Source organism: Rhinopithecus roxellana, chromosome 19 (assembly GCF_007565055.1).
Source record: "Rhinopithecus roxellana isolate Shanxi Qingling chromosome 19, ASM756505v1, whole genome shotgun sequence".
NCBI classification, from domain to species: domain Eukaryota; kingdom Metazoa; phylum Chordata; class Mammalia; order Primates; family Cercopithecidae; genus Rhinopithecus; species Rhinopithecus roxellana.
In genome coordinates, this window is record NC_044567.1 from 55,391,698 (window position 1) to 55,407,999 (window position 16,302).

The following is a 16,302-nucleotide window of genomic DNA, read 5'->3' on the forward strand; positions in this document are numbered from 1 at the left end:
AAACAAAAAACACTAGAAACCTGGCCAGAGGTGATAAAGCTGGGCACAGTCACCTCTCTCTTGTCCTGACTGCATCCAAAGGTTTCAGAAAAATGCTAAGCATTGCTTTGTCTTAGCCTACCTTCCTAAAAGCTGAGAATATGATAACCAATTCGCTCATTTTAACAAAACATTACTACTGCAAAACAAAACTGATGTGTTGATTTAATAATTTAGAACTTTACTTACCCGATTACCCCTCCAATTTAAAGGATCAAATTACAATTTGTGTAAATAAAAATTAATATCTAGCAGGTTCCATCTCTGGAAGGAGCATAGTGATGGCCTAGCCCTACATCTTCCCACTTCTAAAAACCAATAGTCATAGGAACGAATACCAGCTCACGTAGGCACATCCCTCATTACAAACGACATCTTCAGTGAAACCAGGGAACAGAGAAACCCTGTACATTCCAAGTTGTGTGAAAATGAAGCCCAAAACACTATAAATCAAGAACTCACAACAGTGTAAGACAGAAGCAGCATGAATAATTTCAGTGTAAAAACTAAAACTGTGGCTGGGTGTGGTGACTCACGCCTGTAATTCCAGCACTTTGGGAGGCAGAGGTGGGCAGATCACTTGAAGTCAGGAGTTCGACACCAGCCTGGCCACCAGGGTGAAACCCCATCTCTACTAAAAATATAAAAAAATTAGCCAGGCATGGTGGCAGGCACCTGTGATCCCAGCTGCTAGGGAAGCTGAGACAGGAGAACTGCTTGAACCCAAAAGGCAGAGCTGAGATCGAGCCATTGCACTCCACCCTGGGTGACAGACACTCTGTCTCAAAAAAAAAAAGATCTCTAAGCATATACAAGTATATGGAAATACCTCTAGGCCAAAAAAAAAAAAAAACTTTTCTTTTTTTGTTTTTGAGATGGAGTCTCACTCTGTCACCCAGGTTGGAGCACAGCAGCACGACCCTGGCTCACTGCAGCCTCCGCCTCCCAGGCTCAAGTGATCCTCTCACCTCAGTCACCCGGGTGGCTGGGGCTGCAGGTGTGCACCGCCACACCTGGCTAATTTTTTGTATTTTTGGTAGACACAGGGTTTCACCATGTTGCCCAGGCTGGTCGTGAACTGAGCTCAAGCAATCTGCCCAGCCTGGCCTACCAAAGTGTTGGGATTACAGGCGGGGGCCACCGCACTTGGCCAGAAAATTTTTAAAAAACAGGATATGGCTGGGTGCAGTGCTCACACCTGTAATCCTAGCACTTTGGGAGGCTGAAGTGGGAGAATCGCTTGAGCCTAGGAGTTTGAGACCAGCCTGAAGAGCATAGTGAGGTCTCGTCTCTATTAAAATAACAAATAAATAAAAGCAGGATAAAAAGACAAGATAGTGTACACGGAATGTTGCCTTTTGTGGAGGCAAAGTGGAGTACAGAACGAGAATATGTATTTGTATTTGGTTACATTCTCATGAAGAAACGCCTGAAGGATAAAAAGAAACCGCTAAAACTCTACCTCTAGAGGGCAGCAGTGGGCGGAGCGGCGGCAGGGGTAGGAGTGAGACTCTTCTGAACACACAATTCGGTAGCTGTGACTTGAAGTCATGTTAAGTACATTATCTTTTTGAAATCATTTAACCATATTATCTATTCAAGAGTAAAGTTTATTAAAGAAAACAGATGTCTGATTATCTCAATTATATTTTACATTTCTTTAATTATGCAAGTTTTAATGGACAAATATATAAATGTGAAATAGAGATAATTTCAATTATGTATATAACATTCCTGCAATAGACTCACTCACACGATCTATGTACTTAAATACAATTTTCAAGTAGGCAAAAACTTTGGTATGAAGGTTAATCTTTGAAGCTCTGGGCACAATGGAAATTGTTCTCACTGGGAAATGATAAATGTTCATTCGCATTTCTTGTAGCACCCCACTGTGTGACCCTGGGTAAGTTACTTCACTGCCTCATTCACGCTTTTATTTAATAATTAAAAACTGATCAACTGATCTCTAAAATAGTTTCCTCTATCTCAACATTCTGTGATTGTGCTGAATTCACAGCTAAGGTCCAGACCTGAGACTCTCCAACTTTCCTTTCTTTTCCATTATTTCACTTAGGCAAAGGCCAGGACTCACTTCCAGGTAGGAAAACGAAGACAGGATGCAGTTTGTCTCCAGCGTAAGAGTTACTGGGTTCAATTCAATTCCATTTATCCTAAAGCGAAAACCCTACTAATATAAAAGTTAGTTATAGACAAACTGAAGAACCATGTTGCTAAGGTTATTTTTATTTATTTATTGTTGAGACGCAGTTTCACTCCTGTTGCCCAGGCTGGAGTACAATGGTGCCATCTCAGGTCACTGCAACTTACGAGTCCCAGGTTCAAGCGATTCTCCTGCCTCAGCCTCCCAAGTAGCTGGGACTATAGGCACACGCCACCTTGCTCAGCTAAATTTTTGTATTTTTAGTAGAGATGAGGTTTCACCATGTTGGCCAGGCTAGTCTCAAACTCCTGATCTCAGGTGATTTGCCCGCCTCAGCCTCCCAAAGTGCTGGGATTACAGGCACCTGCCATCATGCCCGGCTAACTTTGTATTTCAGTACAGAGGGAGTTTCTCCATGTTGGTCAGGCTGTTCTTGAACTCCCGACCTCAGGTGATTTGCCCGCCTCAGCCTCCCAAAGTGCTGGGATTACAGGCATGGGCCACTGTGCCCCGCATATATTGGTAAGTTTAAATCAAGACGGTGAATTAGTGTGCTTCAGTGGGAACCAGCTAAGCACCTCCGTCTATTGGGAGCAGCAAAGAGACAGTTTTAATTTTTAAGAAACGGCTCCTTCTCTGAGTTCAAACATAGCTTCCTACTGAGAAATCACTTGGGAAAGAGGAGATAAAGACACTAGAAGATTTCAGACAAGCCACACGACCATCTTCCAGCTTCTTGATGCAGATCAGCTTAAAGTCAATTTTATATTTTCAGTGTCACAGTTATAGTTAGTTAATATATGTATTTAATGAGTGATATGTTATTAAAATTATTCGATACACTCTGAACATGTCTTTTCTATAAATTATATCACAAATGTTTTTCCAAATATTCATGACTGACCATCATCTCTTAGTGACCTCAGATTTAGTTCAAAAATTGGCTGATTAGTAAAACAGTAAAATGACGTTGTTCTGCTTACTCAAAACATCAATCTGAAAACATAACAACCATTTGATGCCTTCTACAGGTATGTTTTGAAAACTTTAAATTTTTAACAAAGCAAGATATGTTTCACAGAAAAACTAAAATCTAACCGGCCATTTAAATTTTGATGTTGGCCCCATGCAGGGGCTCACGTTGGTAATCCCAGCACACTGGGAGACAGGCGGGCGGATTACCTGAGCTCAGGAGCTCAAGATCAGCCTGGGCAACATGACAAAACTGTCTCTACAAAAAATATGAAAATTAGTTGGGGCTGGGCGTGGTGGCTCACGTGAGGTCAGGAGTTCGAGACCAGCCTGGCCAACACGGTGAAACGCCGTCTCTACTAAAAATACAAAAAATTAGCCAGGTGTGGTAGTGGGCACCTGTAACCCTACCTACTCAGGAGGCTGAGGTGGGAGAATCACTTGAAGTCAGGAGGTGGAGGCTGCAGCGAGCCAAGATAGTGCCATTGCACTCCAGTTTAGGTGACAGGGTGAGACTCCGTCTCAAAAAAAAAAAAATAATAAAATAAAATAAAATAAATTAGTTGGGTGTGGTAGTTCACACTCCCAGCTACTGGGAAAGTTGAGGTGGGAAGATTGCTTGAGCCTGGGAGGTCGAGGCTACAGTGAACCGTGTTTGAGCCACTGCACTCCAGCCTGGATGACAAAGCAAGACCCTGTCTCCAAATAAGTAAATACATAAATTTTGACCGGGCGCAGTGGCTCATGCCTGTAACCCTAGCACTTTGGGAGGCCAAGGCGGGTAGATCACCTGAGGTCAGGAGTTCGAGACTAGCCTGGCCAACATGGTGAAACCTCATCTCTACTAAAAATACAAAAATTAGCCGGGCATGGTGGCGGGCACCTGTAATCCCAGCTACTTGGGAGCCTGAGGCAGGAGAATCACTTGAACCTGGGAGGCAGAGGTTGCAGTGAGCCCAGATCATGCCACTGCACTCCAGCCTGGACAACAAAGCAAGACTCTATCTCAAATAAATAAATAAATAAATTAATTAATTAATTAATTTTGATCTAATCTGATATTAACAACTACTTCTTCCATGTGGACAGCAGGGACAAGGGAAGTATAAGAGAGCTACACGCTAAGCTGGGCACGGTGGCTCACACCTGTAATCCTGGCACTTTGGGAGGCTGAAGTGGGCGGATTGCTTGAGCCCAGGAGTTTGAGACCAGGAGTTTGAGTCTCGCAACACAGCGAGACTCCATCGCTACAAACAAACAAACAAAAATTAGCAGGGAGCGGAGCGGTGGTGCACACCTGTAATCCCAGCTACTGAGGAGGCTGAGGCAAGGAGGATTGCTTGAGTCCACAAGGCGGAGGTTGCAGTGAGCTGAGATCACGCCACTGGACTCCAGCCTGGGTGACAGAGCAAGACTTAAAAAAGAAAAAAAGAGGTCGGGCGCGGTGGCTCAAGCCTGTAATCCCAGCACTTTGGGAGGCCGAGGCGGGCGGATCACGAGGTCAGGAGATCGAGACCATCCTGGCTAACACGGTGAAACCCCGTCTCTACTAAAAAATACAAAAAAAAACTAGCCGGGCGAGGTGGCGGGCGCCTGTAGTCCCAGCTACTCGGGAGGCTGAGGCAGGAGAATGGCATAAACCCGGGGGGCGGAGCTTGCAGTGAGCTGAGATCCGGCCACTGCACTCCAGCACGGGCAACAGAACGAGACTCCGTCTCAAAAAAAGAAAAAGAAAAAGAAAAAAAGAGTGGGGGCGGGGGGAGAGGGTGAGGGAGAGGGAGAGGGAGAGGGAGAGGGAGAGGGAGAGGGAGAGGGAGAGGGAGAGGGAGAGGGAGAGCGCCACATTCTAATCTCCCGTAGTGTGAAGTTAATAAACAAATGCTTCAACTGAAAGAATTAACAAAGAGCAGCACAAATGTGTTACTTAGAAATATGGAGACAGGCCGGGCGCGGTGGCTCAAGCCTGTAATCCCAGCACTTTGGGAGGCCGCGATGGGCGGATCACAAGGTCAGGAGATCGAGACCACCCTGGCTAACATGGTGAAACCCTGTCTCTACTAAAAAAAAAAAATACAAAAAACTAGCCGGGCGAGGTGGCAGGCGCCTGTAGTCCCAGCTACTCGGGAGGCTGAGGCAGGAGAACGGCGTGAACCCGGGAGGCGGAGCTTGCAGTGAGCTGAGATCTGGCCACTGCACTCCAGCCCGGGCGACAGAGCGAGACTCCGTCTCAAAAAAAAAGAAAAAAGAAAGAAATATGGAGACAAAGAGAGATGAAACAGCTGTAGATCTGAAACACACTGTCTCCAGACAGGAGTCAGAGGCCAAAGAAAAGTGAGCCAGGAGAATGCTGTTTTGTTTTTAAGGACACACCTTGCAAAAATATTCAACTTTCAAAACTATGTACGGGACATGATGGAGCAACAGAGACCAGGTTTACCCTAATACCTAAAATAACCCCCTCCCCCCACCAAAAAAGGAGAAAATATCTGAAACACACGGTTTTCAAGACACGAGACACTAAGCAATGAAGGGCAGCGACTGCTGTGCATGGGAAAGACAGTGAGTGAGTCTGCACCAGCTCAGTGCCTCGAGGGCTTAGGGGGCCTGCCAGAACCCGAGGTGCAGAGATGGGGGCCAAGAGTCTGGGGAGATCACCGTCTAGCTGGCCGGACAGAGGAGCAGAGAAGAGAGGGCTGTACACAGAGAACTCCAGAGATGGGTGGCAGGTTTCCTGGGTAGTCAGCAGAGTACTGGTTGGCCCTTGTGTGTGTGGACACTATCTGAGGCCAGGGTGAGAACCATCTGAGAAGGCCAGAGGGAGCCATGCCTGTGTCTATAGCAAGCTTGAAATCGTACTTGTTTCTACCAGTCAGACGGGAAAAATTCATATTCATGGAGCATGAAGTAGAACAGCCTGTCAGGTCTTGATTCAGTATTGGGAATAACTACGCCTAGACTAAATGCAGCTCTCTGATTCCACCTAATAAATCTTAAAAGCAACACACCAAAAGATCAAACTGTCTCCAAGTTAACTGTATCCCTGGAAAAAGCTCAAGAATCATTAGAGGATTACAAAAGTTTGCAGCACCCAACAAGGTCCGAATCCCAACATCACTCGTCCGAGGCATTCAGTCCGAGGGCCAGGCATGAAAAGAAGCCGGAAAATAGGATCCGTGATGGGAGAGGCCGGGATCAACTGATGGAAACAAACCCGGACCTTACACAGACATCAGAATCCGCAGACAAGGACCTTAAGACAAATATCGTCTTTGTGCTCTGTATGTCCCCAAAATTAAGCAGAGATGGAGAAGAGATTTTAAAAGACCCAAAATCGAGCTTCTAGGGATGAAAATTACACTATTTGAGAAGAAAAATACACTCAATGGGATTGACAGCAGATGAGGCATTGTCTGAGAAACGATGAGTGAATTTGACTGGCTAGCAACAGAAAGTATACACAATGGCCAGGCAAGGTAGCTTAGGCGTGTAATTCAGCCTTTCGAGAGGCTATGGCGGGAGGACTGAGGCCAGCAGTTTGAGACCAGCCTGGGCAACAAAGTTAGACCCCGTCCCTACAAATAAAAATAAAAGTAATGAGTTGGGCATGGTGGCACTGTAGTCCCAGTCCAGGCAGGCCCAGTACGTCACCTCCCAGACTACCAATGTAGCCTGCAGTCCCAGCTACTTGGGAGGCTGAGGCAGGAGGATTGCTGGAGGTCAGGAATTCAAGACCAGTCCTGCAACATGGCAGGACTCCATGTCCACAAAAAATAAAATTAGGCCGGGCGCAGTGGCTCACACCTGTAATCCCAGCACTTTGGGAGACTGAGGTGGGTGGATCATGAGGTCAAGAGATAGAGACCATCCTGGCCAACATGGTGAAACCCCATCTCTACTAAAAATACAAAAATTAGCTGAGCGTGGCGGTGCATGCCTGTAGCCCCAGCTACTCAGGAGGCTGAAGCAGGACAATCACTTGAACCTGGGAGGCAGAGGTTGCAGTGAGCTGAGATCGCGCCACTGCACTCCAGCCTGGCAAAAGAGTGAGACTTTGTCTCAAAAATAAATAAATAAATAAAAACAAAAATTAAATAAAATTAGCTGGGCCTGTTGGCACATGCCTGTAGTCCCAGCTACTTAGGAGGCGGAGGTGGGAGGATTGCTTGAGCCCAGGGCGTTGAGGCTGCACTGGGCCGTGAATGTACCACTGTACTCCAGCCTGGGCAACAGAGCAAGATGTTGTCTCTACGAGGAAAAAAAAAAAAAAAAAATGCCAAAGTGGCTATGCTAATATCAAAGCAGACTTCAAAGCACAGAACTTTGGGATAAAGTCATTTCATAATGATAAGAGTCAACTCTTCAAGTGGACACAAGAATTCTAAATTATATAGATATTTAATAATAGAGCTTCGAAATACATGAAGCAAAAACTAATAGAACTGCAAGGAGAGAGAGAGAAACTTATAATTATTACAGTTAGAGATTTCAATGTCCCTCTCAGTAACTGACAGAACAAGTAAACAGAAAAACAGTAAGGATATAGAAAAACTGAATAACACAATTTACAACTCAACTTAATTGACATTTATAAGACTGCCCAACAACAGAATACATCTTCTTTTCAAGTACACACAGAATTTACCAAAAGAGACCATAATCTGTACATAAAATAAGACTCAAGGCTGGGCACGGTGGGTCACACCTGTAATCCCAGCACCTTGGGAGACCGAGGTGGGTGGATCACCTGAGGTCAGAAGTTCGAGACCAGCCTGGCCAATATGGTGAAACCCTGTCTTTACTGAAAATATAATAATTAGCTGGCATGGTGGTGGGCACCAGTAGTCCTAGCTACTTGGGAGGCTGAGGCAGGAGAATCGCTTGAACCTGGGAGGTGGAGATTGCAGTGAGCCAAGATCAAGTTACCGCACTCCAGCCTGGGTGAAAGAGTGAGTCACCATCTCAAAAATAAATAAATAAGGCCGGGTGCAGTGGCTCAAGCCTGTAATCCCAGCACTTTGGGAGGCCGAGACAGGCGGATCACGAGGTCAGGCGATCGAGACCATCCGGGCTAACACGGTGAAACCCCGTCTCTACTAAAAAAAAATACAAAAAACTAGCCGGACGAGGTGCCGGGCGCCTGTAGTCCCAGCTACTCGGCAGGCTGAGGCAGGAGAATGACGTGAACCCGGGAGGCGGAGCTTGCAGTGAGCAGAGATCCGGCCACTGCACTCCAGCCTGGGCGACAGAGCGAGACTCCGTCTCAAAAAAAAAAAAAAAACCCTACAGCTAACATGATATTTCATGGTGAAAGTCTGAATGCTTTCTCCCTGAGATCAGGAACAAGACAAAGATAACAAGCAAGGCTGAAGATGTTTTCTAATGTATCAGCCATCTGTTTTCCTTCTATAGTGAACAATCTATTTTTCTCCAATGCCTGCTGCTAATGAAGTACTTTACTCCTTAATATGCAAAAAATTCAATAAATAGTAAAGATAGTAACCCTTTGTCAATGCTATCAGTTGCAAGTATTTTATCCTAGTTTAAGTTGACATACTTTTAATTTTTTGCAGTGGGGTATAGCAGACACTTGCTGTGTCCCCAGGCTGGAGGGCAGCGGTGCGACCACAGCTCACTGCAGCCTCAACCTCCCAGGCTCAAGCAATCTCCCCATCTCATCCTCCCAAGTAGCTGAGACTACAGGTGTGAGCCACCACACCTGGCTAAGTTTTTTAAAAATTATTGTAGGTATGGGGTCTTCCTGTGTTGCCCAGACTGGTCTCATCCTCCTGGACTCAAAGCAATTCTTCCATTTCGGCCTCCTAAAGTGCAGGGATTACGGGTGTGAGGCACCGTGCCTGCTTTCCTATTTTTAATACGTAATTTTAAAATTTCAATTTAAACAAATATTCACTGTGAATTATTCTTTGTGCAGCCTCTTCTTTTTGATTTTTGATGGTTTCATTTTCTAACTTGAAAAGATACATCTCAAATTTATTTTGGTATAAAGTGAGGCTTTTACTTTATTTTTTGACTTCGTGTAAGGGCAAACAATCTTTTCCTTTAATAGGGCCAGTGATTTGAAGATTTTTTTTGCCTTTCTCTAGAATCGTCTCTTGTCTAAAGTAATGATTTTTTTTTTCAGCTTCTTTTAGGACGCAAAGAAAAAATGGACTTTTTTTTCTGATTTCATTGTGCTTTTCTATACATTTTGATGAGAAAATTAAATCATTAGTAATTTCATCATCAAGAGATAATCACAGTAAAATAATGTTATATATTCAACTTGTTTCAACAAATACTTACTAAAGGCCAGCCTCAAGCTAGGCACTAGAACAAACATGATCTCTACCTTCACATAGTTTACTCACGGCTTAGCAGTAAACAGGGATAATTCTAAAAGCTATCAGTGCGGTGAGTGCTATCACAGGAGTATAGACTGCATGCTTCACACTTTTTAAAAACAAAAGTGTGCCAGGCGTGGTGGCTCATGCCTGTAATCCCAGCACTTTGGGAGGCCAAGGCGGGCGGATCACAAGGTCAGGAGATCGAGACCATCCTGGCTAACATGGTGAAACCCCGTCTCTACTAAAAAATACAAAAAACTAGCCGGGCGAGGTGGGCGCCTGTAGTCCCAGCTACTCGGGAGGCTGAGGCAGGAGAATGGCATAAACCCAGGAGGCGGAGCTTGCAGTGAGCTGAGATCCGGCCACTGCACTCCAGCCTGGGCGACACAGCGAGACTCCGTCTCAAAAAACAAACAAACAAACAAAACAAAAAACAAAACAAAAGTGTGCATAAGATAAATCTTAGGAAAACACGTTTCTCATTAATATTACAGATACCCTATAATATCCTAGATTTTTTTTTAGTCTAGTATAACTGAATCTTTGTCCATTACTTTTTTTTTTTTAGACACAGTCTCGCTCTGTCGCCCAGGCTAGAGCGCAGTGGCACGATCTCGGCTCACTGAAACCTCCGCCTCCTGGGTTCAAGCAATTCCCCTGCCTCAGCCTCCTGAGTAGCTGAGATTACAGGTGCGGGCCACTATGCCTGGCTACTTTTTGTATTTTTAGTAGAGATGGGGTTTTGCCATGCTGGCCAGACTGGTCTCGAACTCCTGACCTCAAGTGACCCACCTGCTTTGGCCTCCCAAAGTGCTGGGATTACAGGTGTGAGCCACCGCGCACCCAGCCCATTTGTCCACTGCTTTCTAATTGTGCCCTTTCTTCATACATCGTTTCTTTAGAACTGAAAAAGCCTGACAGAATAACCTGGTTCCTAGACCCCAGAATCACTATCATTTTATTAACACTAGCAAGTCAAACTGAATCCAACAGGTAGAATTCCGACTATAGAAAGAGGTATTCAATTGAGTGTTACAACCTACGCCAAAGCATTTTACCTTCATTATAGGGCACTGGATTGCCAATCTTTACTCCAACTGCTTCAGCGGACTTCAAAACTTCTAATTCCATCAAAATAACTACTCTCCTGCAAAAGCAGACAAATAGAAACAGGTTAGAAAAATAAATTCCGTTCAAATGATAAGCTACTCAAAACGCTTTCCCTGATGATCATTTTGATAAAACTGTTTTCCCTTTGTCATCCGTTTACATAAATATTTCTCTTAATCTTTCACTGCGTCATGATCAAGCCTTTTCTAGATTGCAGGGTTTTCATTTCCCGTCTAGTTCCTTAATTAAAATGCAGTGTTCTTGCTACGTACTGTATCTTCAAGGAGCAACTGACACGGTAAGAATTTAGATGACTAAACATGAGAATATATGGCATAAAAAGAGATGACCTGGCCGGGCGCGGTGGCTCAAGCCTGTAATCCCAGCACTTTGGGAGGCCGAGACGGGCGGATCACGAGGTCAGGAGATTGAGACCATCCTGGCTAACACGGTGAAACCCCGTCTCTACTAAAAAATACAAAAAAACTAGCCGGGCGAGGTGGGGGGCGCCTGTAGTCCCAGCTACTCGGGAGGCTGAGGCAGGAGAATGGCGTGAACCCGGGAGGCGGAACTTGCAGTGAGCTGAGATCCGGCCACTGCACTCCAGCCTGGGGGACAGAGCGAGATTCCGTCTCAAAAAAAAAAAAAAAAAAAAAAGAGATGACCTGTTTTCAGAAACACATATCTAAACAATGACTTTTTCTCAGTGAAACCCAATTATGACAACAAGTATTTTTTAAAATGTAATTATGACCCATTTTTAAGAACTTAACAGTTCTTTGATTTTTAACTCTGATTGAAACCTTGTGATAACTTCCCAATGACCTTAGGCCAAAAAGAAAAACTTGTGCCATGGCTTGCCTGGCCGGGCCTTGCTAAACCCCCTCCAGTGCATCCATGGGGCTGCCTTGCCCTCTGCCTTTTGCCCTCTGCCCTTCCTGTTTCCTTTCAGTGTTGCCATCTGCGACAGTCCCTCTTGCCAGAAGGCCTTTGTCCGTGCTGCTGAGATGGTGGTGGTGTGTTCTTTGTCATTTTGCCTCATCTAATACTCGTTTTTTAGCTCTCATCTCAAACATCACTTCAAGAGATGCTTCCTTAATCTCTAGTTGAGATCAGGTTGCTTTGTTCTAGTCTTTCCTACAGCCACAGTTCCTTTCCTTCAGAACACTCTGCTCCATCTTAATTATATGTTCATTAGTGGTTATTTTGTTATTCTCTTTCTCGCCTACTGGACTGTCCTGTCAATAAAGACAGGTATCCCTCCAGTGCTTAATGAAGCAAATGGCCCGCAGTTGTTGCTCAATACATACTTGATGAGCACATCACAATGTCTGCATTTTAAAAAGAACTGAAACTCGAAGAAGGAATTTAATGGGAACCCAATTGGAGGCAGGGAGCCCAAGAGAAGAGACAAAATGACAGAGGCCTGAAAGAGGTTAGTGGCCATGGAGATGAAGAAACTGGCCTAGAGCAATACTCAGGCAATAATCTACCCGGTTTCATCACATTTTACACTTCAAATGGTCTGACTGCTGGTTCTGGATTTTTACATACAATCAATCGGTGTGTTTGAAACCCTTATCAGGCTTCACATCAGAGTTTCAATAAGATAAGCTTGAAATTATCTGTTCCTGAAAATGGTATCTAGATTCCCTGTAATAACTATCTGATAGATACTTAGTGGCAGATATTTAACTACTTTCCAAAATTATACAAATCACTCCAGAACATATAAAAATAGAAGGTTTATGAATCATTCAGTATGACTCTAATACTAAAACCTAAGACGAAACACACACACAAAACCAAAACAAATTTCATCCTGCGATATCCCACAAATCCTAAATAAAATATCAGCAAGATGAATCTAGCAGCATATTAAAAGAAGACACCAATATCAACTTACAGAGAATACAGATGACAAGGACACATTAAGCGACTTTACAGGGATGCAATCAGCCAAATCCAGACTGGGGGAAACTGCATGAGGTGAAGGATCAATGACCTGGTTTCTTCAGCAAATAAACAGTAAAGGAGAAAAAAGGTAGAGGCAGAGCCTACAGATTCAGAGAGACTTAACAGACCGTCAATCTACTGTCACGGGAACCTTGTTTTGGATTCTGATTCATATAGATTGTGCAGGCACACGCGCACACGCACACACGTACACGCACGCACACACGCACAAGTTGGAAATGCAACACTGACAGGGTATTTGTTATTTTAGGTGTGAAATGGGATAGTGTCTTTTTAAGAGGTCTTATCTTTCAAAAATATATACTAAAATATTTATGGATGAAATAATATGATGTCTGAGATTTACTTCGAAATTACAGAGGAGAGTTGGACGTTGCAAGGATGGAGATAAAGCAAAAGTGGACAACAGGTGACAATTTGGAGCTGAATGAGGGCTATATGGGGACTCATCAAACTACTGTGTATTGTCTATTTTTGTAGATGTTTAAAATTTTCCAGAAAAAAGATTTTAAAAAATAAAAACAGAAAGAAAATTAGCAAGCTAAGAGGATTATTATTATTATTCTTTGAGAGAGAATCTCACTCTGTCGCCCAGGCTGCAGTGCAATGGCACAATCTCAGCTCACTGCAACCTCTGCCTCCCAGGTTCAAGCGATTTTCCTGCCTCAGCCTCCTGAGCAGCTGGGATTATAGGCATCTACCACCACACCTGGCTAATTTTTGTATTTTTAGTAGAGACGGGGGTTTCACCATGTTGGCCAGGCTGGTCTCGAACTCCCCACCTCAGGTCATCCACCTGCCTCAGCCTCCTAAAGTGCTGGGATTACAGGCGTGAGCCACCAGCCCAGTCTAGGATTATTTTCTTAAGGCAGGATTTATCGCAAGGAAGAAACAAGAGTTGAGTATTAGGCAATCTTTTTTTTTTTTTTTTTTTTTTTTTTTGAGACACAGTCTTGCTCTGTCGCGCAGGCTGGAGTGCAGTGGGGCGATCTCAACTCACTGCAACCTCCACCTCTCAGGTTCAAGTGATTCTCCTGCCTCAGCCTCCCGAGTAGCTGAGATTACAGGCACCTGCCACCACACCCGGCTAATTTTTGTATTTTTAGTAGAGACAGGGTTTCACCATGTTGACCAGGCTGGTGTCAAACTCTTGACCTCAGGTGATCCGCCTGCCTCAGCCTCCCAAAGTGCTGGGATTACAGGCGTGAGCCACCGTGCCTGGTTGATAATTATTTTTTAAAATATTATTAATACACAGTTATGTTGACAAATTTAATGCCAAACACTTCTTTTTAAATAACAAGTTTATTGAGATATCACTCGCATACCATAATGAATTCACCCTTTCAGAGAGGATAATCCCAGGAGTTTTGCATTCCGCAGTTATGCAAGCATCACCACTCCCTAACTTGAGAACGTTGTCGTCATCCCCAAAAGAAACCACGTGTACAATGACAGTCACTCCACATTCTACCATCCCTGAGAACCAATCATTGAATTTGTTTTTATGAATTTGTCTATTCAGAAATAGGTTCTTTTTTTTTTTTTTTTGAGATGGGGTCTTGCTCTGTCACCCAGGCTGGAGTGCAATGGGGCAATCTCGGCTCACTGCAACCTCCACCTCCCGGGTTCAAGCGATTCTCCTGCCTCAGCCTCCCGAGTAGCTGGGATTACAGGCGCCCGCCACACGCCCAGTTAATTTCTGTATTTTTAGTAGAGATGGGGTTTCACCATGTTGGCCAGGATGGTCTCGATCTCATGACCTTGCGATCTGCCCGCCTCAGCCTCCCACAGTGCTGGGATTACAGGCGTGAGCCCCCGCACCCGGTCAATAGATACTCTTATATAACATTTATGAGTATAATGGATACACTCTCCATAGGTGTCCTTTGACCCCACAATACAAATTCTAATAATCTGTTATTCAGAAATAAAAGCATAAACACGTAAAGTACAAGGACAACTGCTAAAGTCCTGTTTAGAATAAACCTAGATGATCACCAAAAAAGCATGGAGTAAATACACCCAGTCATACACAGCCTCTTGGCAGAGGTACGAAAGAACACGAGGCAAGCCTCCAAGCGGAGGCAGTGCAGTCAGGCAAAGCCCAGGGGAGCGGAGCTGTCTCCGTGACTGGAGAGAGTGAGCTGTGAAGAGTTTCCCAGCAAGGACTGCACCCCATCCCAGCAACGCTTCCACCCTCTCCCGCGACCACGCCCTGGAGGACATTAGAGTGGCTGGAAAGCACCAAGCAAGCACCCAAGGTGGCCTGGACTGGAAGACAAAAGGTCCCACGTGAGAAGGCTGGCAACGTGTACCCCGCCTAGACTATGTCAGAGCAAATGCCAAGTCGGGACAGGACTGTCCACGTGAAGCATGAACAAAATAAAAAGGGATCACAAAGCAACCACACAACACACAACAATGCTTCCGAGTGAAAGGAACAGGGAGGCAGAGACAATTAAAGAACCCACTCTAGAAGAAAGTGCGAGCCAAGAAAAGGAGCAAGCACTCCTCCAAAGCGATCTGCAAAATAGTACGACTGTACACATTCGACCAATGAAGAGCCAAACGATGAGCTAAAACAGGAGATGAAGAAGAAAAGGGAGCTTGAACAGCTAAGAAAAAACAGAACAAAATCAATACTATCATACATCTCATAATTTATAAAGATGGAGGAGCAGAAAAGAGAAGACTAAAAACAGTACTATTATGTTGGAAAACCTTGAGGCAAGCCAATGCATCCATTAGAAAAAAGGTTAAACTAAAGACCTATATGGAGGTCAAAGTTATCTACAACATATGTAAAAACTAGAACTCAGTAAATGAAATAGAAAACAACATTAAGGAATAACACACAGAAAAACTTGCTTGAAAAGAATTGAATCTGCAGACTGAACGAGCATATCACATACCAGAAAAAAAAAGAATCTGTGCAACTGACATTGAGGCATAGCCTGGTTAAGTACTGAAGTTGAGATATAAAGAAAAAAAATCTTCAGGAATATAGGTAGAAAAAGCAAAGCTTATTAGCTGGCCATGGTGGTGAGTGCCTGTAGTCCCAGCTACTTGGGAGGTTGAGGTGGGAGAATCACCTGAACCTGGGAGGTCAAGGCTGCAATGAGCCCTGATGGTGCCACTGCACTCCTGCCTGGGCAACCAGAGTGAGGCCTCAAGAAAAAAAAAAGCAAAGCTTTCTACAAGGGAAGAAATCAAACCAGGCTGCCCTTAAGACTTCTCCAGATCAACACTCAATGCCAGAAGACAAAATTCTGAGGGTAAAGTCACAGAACCTAAGAATAGACAGCCAGGCAAGTTGTCATCCAGTAGAAAGGCCAACAGGCTGATAATGGGGAATATGGCATTAAAGAGCCCGTCCAGAAAAAAGTTATTGAGCGAAATCCAACCAACCTAAAGAGGCAGGAAAAAAGAACAGCTGGAGAAAATTAGGAGTCCTAAAACCAGTGTAACCCAATTTTTAAAAACTAATTACTTAAACCTTTTAGTATTGTTGATTGTTTTTTATTTTGGTGGTGGTGGTGGTTGTTGTTTTGGACTTTTTTGGAGACAGGATCTTACTCTACTGCCCAGCCTGGAATGCAGTGGCACGATCTCAGCTAACCACAGCCTTCACCTCTCAGGGTTCAGGCCATTCTCTCTCCTCAGCCTTCCGAGTAGCTGGGACCACAGGCACCT

General features: G+C 44.4%; 1 protein-coding gene across 3 annotated transcripts in view; it reads right to left on the bottom strand.

Moving 5' to 3' along the window:
* RPA1 (replication protein A1) overlaps window positions 1-16,302 on the bottom strand; it is a 72,768-nt gene that overhangs the window by 41,222 nt on the left and 15,244 nt on the right. For all 3 annotated transcript variants that reach the window (XM_030922631.1, XM_030922632.1, XM_030922630.1), the window contains exon 5: window positions 10,578-10,666. In XM_030922631.1, the coding sequence (XP_030778491.1) occupies window positions 10,578-10,666 (89 nt within the window). The remainder of the gene's footprint in view (window positions 1-10,577; window positions 10,667-16,302) is intronic.